General features: G+C 36.3%; 1 protein-coding gene across 4 annotated transcripts in view; it reads left to right on the top strand.

Annotated features, from left to right (window-relative positions):
- Nucleotides 1–334: 334 nt before the first annotated feature.
- LOC108049303 (transcription-associated protein 1) overlaps nucleotides 335–9,125 on the top strand; it is a 466,810-nt gene continuing 458,019 nt past the window's right edge. For all 4 annotated transcript variants that reach the window (XM_044456610.1, XM_044456611.1, XM_044456612.1 and 1 more), the window contains exon 1: nucleotides 335–658. In XM_044456610.1, the coding sequence (XP_044312545.1) occupies nucleotides 422–658 (237 nt within the window). In that variant the 5' untranslated portion in view covers nucleotides 335–421. The remainder of the gene's footprint in view (nucleotides 659–9,125) is intronic.

Here is a 9,125-nt window from a genome sequence, read left to right as displayed (position 1 = left end):
CGATTTGGTTGTTCGAGTAGATCACTTGCAGTCTGTTCTAAGTATTATTTATAACCCTGTTGTGCTCATTTTAAATGTTGTGCAAAATGCAACGGGCTAAAATGATGAGCCACAGCTGCTTAGATCAGCTGTTATCGGATGGAAGTTCTCGGAAGTCCTCTGTGGGAATCGGAGTTTCACATTTGTCAAAAATCCCAACCGTTTCGAATGGATGGACTCTATGGGAAGAGGTCATAAGACCGGCCTTTTTGTTTTAGGTAACTTATTATATATTTTGCGTTCCTATTCCAAAATTTCAAATTCGGTTAAAACACAATATAAATATAGTATCTCCGCAAAAATAGTTATCTTCCGCCGGTCAATATTGTTTACACCGGGATATGTTTATTTTGTATTCAAAAATAATTGAGATCATATTATTATGGCGCTGATCGAAAGTATTCCGGTTAATACGTTCCGGAATTATTTAAATATTCTTAATGATTCTTCTGCAAAAGAAGAACTCAAGCTGAAAGCCACACAAGAGCTTAGTGAACATTTCGAAATGATAATTCAAAGCCCAGCATACCCGTCCTTCTTAGAAAACTCGCTAAAAATATTTATGCGTATTCTGCAGGACGGCGAGCCTCAGTTTATTCAAGAAAATACGATGCAACACGTAAGTTTTACAGTTCTAATAAGTGAGATTCAATTTGAATAGAAGTTTGTTCGTGATTTAATACAGAATTATGCATTTAAAGTACACAAATGTATTGTATTTAATTTTTTTTTATAAAATATCACAGTGTTTACAATATCCGTTAAGCACCAATGGGCTTTCACTAAATTTCTTAAAAGGCCTATCGAGCTTTTAAGCATTTTTAAGTTCAAGGTATTTCCAAAGCCTCAACTGCACTTTCTACGTTGAGGCCAGCAAAATTATTGTTATTAAAAAAAACAAGATTTACACAAATAGTAACATTCACATTGTAAAAAACAAATTTAATATTAATTTTAACTTTTAACTGAGCGGGCAATTCGATCGGTATTTAAGATCATTAAAAAATTCTGACAACATTTATAATATAGAAAGCACTGCTGTCAGATTAAAAACAAAATTTTTTTTAACGGATATAAATTAGGGTTGTCGAAAATTTTAAAAATATCGTATCGATGATATTTTTTTTATCAAAAAAAAAATTATAATATTTAAAATATCACATTAAAATGTCGATATATTTGATATTTTTGTGTCGATATATTGATATTTTTAAATATTTTCAACAACCCTAATATAAATTGAATAGGAAAAAATCTAATCTAAATCCCTAGCGCCTATTGTGGATTTGCTATACGCACAATTGGCGGGATCAGTTCAATCCTTTGATTTTCCTTGTTTCTGTAAACTTTTTAACCATTTCAGTTTTTTTTAAATCGGACGACTTTATCATATTCTGCCATAGCACCGATCGAAAAATTAATTGAAAAATCGACCTAGCTTCATTTTTTTTTCATTCCATCGAAAGCGAAATATATGAACATTTAATTTTTGTAATAGCTGCAGGGGCAGTGGAGTCAATATACCCATGTCCGTCTGTTTCAATACCGTTTGCGAGCTCAGGTTAAAAGCTAGCGATCTGAAACTTTCACAGTCGTCGTAAATACGTGTACGCAGATCAAGTTTTAAAATCGACCGATCGGACGTCTATATCATATAGCTCCCATAGGAACAATCGGATATACCTTGCAAGAATTGATGATATTTCGCGCAGTGTAAAAGCTATTGACATGAATCTTTCCAAATCGTATTTTTTATGCATTCCTTGATCAAGGTAAAAGCGCGTAAAAGCGCTTGCCGATCGGACGTCTATATCTTATAGCTTCCGTAGACATAATTGTTAAAGGCGGCGAAAATATCCCATTTTTTCTATTTTTATGTCGTTTTTGCAGTATTAAAGCTATTGATATGAAACTATGCAAATCTAATTTATTTTTGCAAACCCTGTTCTTTTCGCTACTTTTTCAATTGTAGCAATTTCGGCAAAGCCTGCAAGGGTATTAAAACTTGCCGAAGTTAGCTTCCGTCCTCTTTTTTTTTTTTAAATTTTAACTGCAGTAAAAATAATATCCAAATTTGTATCCGAAGAAACGTCAAAAAATTTATATTATAATCATTATGGACACAAATAAGGAAGCCGACGGAAAGTTAGAAAAATAAGTACAGAAGATAGTCATGGCCAACTGATGAGCAGCTACGAATAATCAACCTTCCAAAGTTTGACGTTATATATGAAGTTCAGACAACGGCGGAATATATGATAAGGGAGCCTACATGTGGATTTATCAATGTTGGATCCCTTGCGGGAATTGTGTACTTAAGCTAAAAATATGTGTCAATTGGTTTTAGCACTTGGAACAAAACTAATGAGGACCGAAACAATAAAAATGGTAGCCACAGCATAAATATTTTCAAAAGACATAGTGCTGGCTCGCGTCTGCCAGCTAAATATGTGTCAATTGGTTTTAGCCAGAGCTCGCAAATAACTGTCGACTGTTTCTTGTTGTCTGCAAATAAGTGTCTTTTCCTGACTCTTTACGAAAAGACTCAAAAAGCAACCGATTTATGAGTTCTTGAATGAGCTCGCTCGCGCTCAGAGCGAAACCGTTTTTGTCTATTCTGTTTGGTTCTGGTTGTTCCAAGACCGTTTTGTCGTGTTCGGTTAAGCAAAAGATTTTTTTTCGTATGTATTGGTATACATTCACACGCATAGGCAAGCCAATCTTTAAGCGTCTGTTTTGCAGATATATGGAATCAAAATGGAACTTGTTAACAAAAATATTTGAAAATAAATTTAAAATTCTCTATTAAGGGGGTCTAGTCTAAAAATTTGAGAAAATCGAACAAAAAATTTGGGTCTTCTCTGAATTGAGACTAACAATAACTATATAGAATCTTAAATTAAAAAACTATCTGACAGTCAAGGTGACTGGCGCGAGATTTAGGGGCTCTAATAACTATTGCTGAGCTGGAAGGTCATTGCGTTGCAATCGGGTCCGGTTGGAAACCCTGGCTAAGCCCCTGGCGAGCTGGTTTGGATGAGAAGTTAGCTTGGTGTGGTAGGACGCTTTTTGTTTTGATATTTCATCTCTTACGGGTAGAATGGCAAGATCTCTGTGGATGTTGTCGTTCCGAACATACCAAGGTGCCCCAGTGATAGTTATCAGGATTATTGATTGTGCTCGCTGAATAATGTCGATGTTGCTGCTGCTCACGTTTCCCCAAAATTGGGAGCCGTAGGCCCAGACTGGCTTAAGCGTTGAATTGTAGAGCAGGACCTTGAAGTCCAGGCAGTGGGGGGAGCGCGCGTTTATAAGCCAATGGAGACTGATTTTAGTTTTAGGTGAATTTTCTTAGCTTCGATTTGTCTCCGCCATGTAAGTCTCCTGTCTAGGTGGATGCCAAGGTATGTTACATCGTCAGCTTGTGGAAGTTTTCTCTGTTAAGAGTAAACGTTATGTGTTTACACTTTTGCGCATTTATTTGTATACACCAGTCTAATAACCACCTCTCCACTACCACGAGATGATCAGCTAGTAGTGCTGTTGCCTGAATTGGGAATTTGGACCGACTTATGGTAAAGGTACGATTCAAGTATCCTGTGAGTGTTTCCCGGCAGGATCGTTTTGATTTTATGCATAAGGCCATCAAGCCAGACTCGGTCGAAAGCCTGTGCAACGTCTAGGAATACCGCACTGCAGTATTCCCGGAGCTCGAATGCAGTCCGTATATCTGTTGTTAGTCTGTTGACTTGCTCTATTGTTCCATGGCTTTCTCAAAAGCCAAATTGGTGTGCTGGAATAACGTTGTGCTCTTTCAGATACGGGATTATGCGCGTCAAAAGGCATTTTTCTAGCAGTTTTGACAGACACGAGAGTAAACTTATTGGTCTGTACCACTAACCATACAACGTATAGACTGGTCATTTCATACAATGAATTTGGTCACAAAATGTTTCAATCGGGAGGCCCCAGTGCTGGAATCAGCAGGCCCCGGACACTTCGTGTGCCTTCGGGTTTTTTTCGCTCTCGTTCTAATTCTTATTTTGACGCTCGCGCTCGAGTTCGGTCGTTCAGTCGCAGAGACGCGCATTTTGAAGAAGGTTGGCCTGCGCTTGAATTGGGCATTGTATGTATGCGTGTTCATGCATTTTCATACAGGGGTGCATGTGTGCGATCATTTCATTTCGATGCAGCAAGAATATTTTGTCTTTTGCTACTTTTCAGATTTGGTACCCTAACAATATGGGCGTATTCACTATTGGGTTAATGATAAAAATAAGAATATTATATGTTACAGTATATTTTTTAATATTTAAGCATATATTTCATCTTGGTTTACAAATTCATATCAGTGGTAGCAGAAGAATGTTTTGCATATATGTATGTATTCCAAATAATATAAATCAATCTAATGAGATAGGAACAGGGCACATCGTAGTCGGTGTCTGCGCTTAGTGGTTCAAAAATCTTCTTAAATCCTATAGAGCACCTTTGGGGGATAATAAAGAAGAGGCTTGGTGGGTTTAAGTCCAAAACTAGGGAAGATTTGTGGAAGAAAGTGAATTCTGAGTGGTACTCCATTGAACCATCAATTTGTGCCAATTTGGTGGATTCAATGGGACACCGCTGAACCAAAGTCATTAAAAATAGCGGTGGCACAACTATATATTAAAGTTACCATCTAAACTAATAGGCTTTGAAGCTACAAAACTGTTTTTTATAGAATTAACTCAGTCGTTTCTATTATTATTTCCAGGCCTAAAAATTTTAAAAATTATTTTTTAGTTCATAATGTTTTTTGAAAATTATTGTTTTGGTATATTTTGACACATAATTGAATCGACTATCAATCAAAATTATTAAACTTAAAAAAAAAAAAAATTGACTGAAGAAAAGTTTGAAAAATACGAAAAAAAATTGTCCTTTCTATTATTTTTTCCATGACTGTATAAACTATTTTAATTATTAAATAGTATATTCAATATATTTAAACCTTTTTTGTTTCCCCTTTTGGTTTCTCTTTTTTCTAAATAATTAAAATAGTTAATTTACAAATATTTATAGAAATTTAATTTATATTATGATAATAATTTTATATAATGTTATTATAATACGTATCATATAAAAATACCACATATTTTTTAATCCATATATTTAAAATACAATAAATATAAAAATATTCATCCTGTTCAATCGCAAAATTTCTGAGGCTCCTAAAAGTCGTTCACACGTCGCATGCTGAATACCCTAATGACAATTATTCCAATGTGAAGTCATGTATGAAATAAATTATGTAATTTTTTTATACTTAGATATATTTGGTCATTACTAAAAAATATTATACATTCGAATAATTAGTAAATAAAGTAAATATAAAGGCAATACAAAATAAGTATTTTTAATAATGTTATAATTTTAAAATAAAGAGTATATTTCGACAGCGCGCTGCAGCGAATTTCTTCGCTTGTGAATACATGTGTACACATACATTCGTCGGCTGTCGCAGTATGCGTGCAAAAGTGCGGCTGGCTTTAGAGCGCTCTCTGGCTGGCTTTTGGGCAGAGAGCGAAAAGCCAGTTGAAAAGCCAGCACAAAAAATTCGTGTGCAAAAAAATCGTATGGCGTTACGCATCTTGGAGTTTATATTGGTCTTTGTAAGCACGCACCCAGGAATACCATCGGGCCCTGGCGAATAAACAGGCTTAATACGAAGAAGATCCAAAAGAAAAGAGCTTTCTGTTAAAGTGGGACAGAATATGAGGTTTGACTTGGACATGGTGTAAGAATAAGGCTGTGATGAATAATCTAAAGTAGAGTAAGTCGTTTGAAAAAATTAAGCAAATAAATCGGCTATTGCCTGATCTGTGGTTGCCGTCATGTTTTCGAACGACAGCGAGGAAGGAAAAGAATTAGATTTACGCTTGGTGTTAACAAAATTATAAAACTATTTCGGGTCCTGAGAGAACTGGACCTTACAACGGTTTAAGTAACTATTATAACACTGAGCATTAAGCACGGTAAATCTTGACCGAGCACTTAAATATCTAGTAAAAACAGATTGAGAACCGGTATTTTTATATTTCCTAAAAAGTCTGGACTTTACATTTCTTAAGTGTGTCAACTCTTTGCTAAACCAAGGTGATTTATTGGAAGTTGACGGATAGTACCACGGAACACAGGAATTAAAAAATGAGTTTATTGCAGTGTAAAAAACATTAACTGCATCGGACATATTAATGCATAAGTAAAGATCAGACCAATTAAAGCCAGAAATAAAATTATTTAGCCTCAGAAAGTCTGCCTTGCGAAAAGAATGCATTCGTTTGGATTTTTCTGATTTTTCTTCTATAACTCTACCCGTATCACATGAAAGTTCGATTGTTGGGTGATATGGATCTTCAGGTTGCGTGAGTGGTGCTACTCTGGACAGAAACACACCTTCAGGATTTGATACAAAACACAAATCAAGTAGGCGACCTAATGAATTTCGAACATGGTTTACTTGAGATAGAGATATGTCAAGCAGGCCATCAATAAAATCATTCTGTGCTATAGGTAGTAAGACATTAGATCCGTCCTCAGTGGACCAAGTAACTCCAGGTATATTAAAATCACCTAGAACTATCATCTGATCCCTATCGGAAAGCTTATTTGCAACGGACTTAATAACGGATAGGTGATTTAAATAATCAGGAAGTTCAGACAACGGCGGAATATATGAGCAAGTTATGTATATAAAGTTACCAGGAAGCGATAACTTTACACAAATAAATTCAATGGTATTGAATTCATCAAAAAATAACTCCTCAGACGGGAAGTTTGAATCAACTCCAATTAAGACTCCACCTCCCCGTCTAGAGGGACGGTCATACCTATATATTGTGTACTTACCTGGAAAAACTTCGGAGCTAAAGATCTCCGGCTTTAACCAGGTTTCTGTGAACACAATAATATGAGATGCAAAGGAAAGGCTATCAGAATACAATTTAGTGAGTTTGCTACGCAAACCTCTTGCATTCTGTTAGGAAAGAAGGAGGTTAGAAGTTAGTTTTTTGAAATTGGTACACTGGTTTGGCCTCGACTAGGAAGTTTTACTCCCACGGGCCCCTTCTTCTTTATCTTAGCCTCGAACTCTTTTACAACCATATTATCCGGCCAAAAGTCGCCCGAGCATATGGCTTCAAAAAGCTCGTTAGGGACAGTTATCTTGAAAGATGAAATGTCTCTAGCATAAGAAAACTTAAACTTTTCCACCTTTACACTATTACAATCGGCTTTAGTTTTGTCTTGTATATAAGACAATACATCAGAAGATGTTTGATCAGGGGAATGCCGAGAAACGAAAATTTGTTTCTTTAGTGGAACCACTAAAAGGGATTTTGGTGGAGCAGACATTGTTTCTGCAAAACCAACTTGAGCCGGTTGTCCGGACTCAGTAGTCCCTAGTGGTGGAGATGCTACATTCTGAAACCACTACGGACAAATCGGAATTCTTAGAAGTCCCTGGTTGCATGCATTCTGTAACGGATTGTTCGGATACCGAATCTTTTTTAGCTGCTGATCTTAGCAACATTTGAGGGTTTGCTGAAATCAACTGCTGATCCGCCGGAATGCTCTGTTGATCTTTTGATTTCGGTTGCGGGGTGTTCCCCTTTTGCTCCTTACCACCAGCGGCCTTTTTGCGCTTAGGGGACTCTTCTAATAGCTTACGACTATTAAACTGCGAGTCCAGCGCAGAGAGGAGATCATCAGCTCGGCGAAAACTATCTCTAGCCACTCCGAAACAGCTAATCAGCCCCATCAGGCCGCCTTTAGTTTGGCGCATGAACGATATCATCTCGTTCGCAACCTCGACACAAGCGTCACAACAAAACTGCAAATTGGGCCCCTTTGAAAGGTCATCACTTGTCCGGCCAGTAAAACCGGCGCACTTGGTGTGCACCATATTTTCACACAGCCAGCAAGTCATATTAGACTGGACTTCCATGGTGGAAATTAAATAAGGCTCTTACTTCTGCTACAAAATGAAAAATAAAACCTAAACATTTGATCCTACCACTACCCCTCCCCCTCATCAGTTTTCTTGGCTGTTGCTCTCTCGGCCGACGCTCTCTTGGCATCCGCTCTCTGGGTTTCGCTCTCTCGACAGGCTCCCGCAAAATGCAACGCAATAACTTAGAAAATCTAAATAAATTCGTTAAAAATATTTAAAAAAATGTTAAAAACTTGAAAAATTAAACTTAAGCATTTGGGCCAAAGAATAACTATTGAGCGAAAAATCATCTTGATCGGAGCAGCGGTTTAGATTTTTTAAATCGAAAAGTTCATTTTAAATGTAGCCCCCAAATTATGGGGGATATCGAAATTTCTTTTAGATTTCTAATTAGGCCTTTTCAAAACCTAAAATTCGGAAAAAACCAAATATCGAAATTCCAACCACTTTAGAAGTTAAGCTTAAATACATCAACTTTTTTTTGCTCAGAATAATGGATGTTGGAGCTGTTTGGGCCCACTGGGGGGACATATCGAATCTTAGTGGGCGCCCACGCCCCCAATGGAATACTGTGAAAAAATTTGGCTGCTCTTGCTCTTACGGTTTGGGCTGTGGCCGTATCCCCTTAAAAATCGGTCTTTCATTTTATAATCTTTAGGGATGAAAGTGATCCAACTAAAAGTCGTGAGCTTGTATACTTTTTATCAGTTACAATGTTATCAATGCAATTTTAATTTGCGCACAAATATGTATACTTGTTTGTAAATTGGAATTTGTTGTTTTCAAATTTCTTGTTTTGAATGAAACGAAAACCTTTATACACACAGTAAAAGATTGGCATCCAATACAAAAACAGCAAAGTAACGTATTATTTTCAGATTCCACATTTGATCGATAAACGGGTATAATAAATCATTTTATTTGTATTTAAGCACATTATCTACTTTCGAATAGAAACATACACACACATTGTATGTATGTACATGTATTGTACATATAAGCAAATCAAAACATATCCAAATATACATATGTACATACAAAATTTGTAGAAATTTTCTATTTTCTTCCATGGTGGAAATTAAATAAGGCTCTT

The sequence above is a fragment of the Drosophila rhopaloa genome, unplaced genomic scaffold (genome assembly GCF_018152115.1).
Source record: "Drosophila rhopaloa isolate 14029-0021.01 unplaced genomic scaffold, ASM1815211v1 contig_133, whole genome shotgun sequence".
In the NCBI taxonomy this organism is placed as follows: Eukaryota; Metazoa; Arthropoda; class Insecta; order Diptera; family Drosophilidae; genus Drosophila; species Drosophila rhopaloa.
This window is presented reverse-complemented; position numbering and strand designations above follow the sequence as displayed.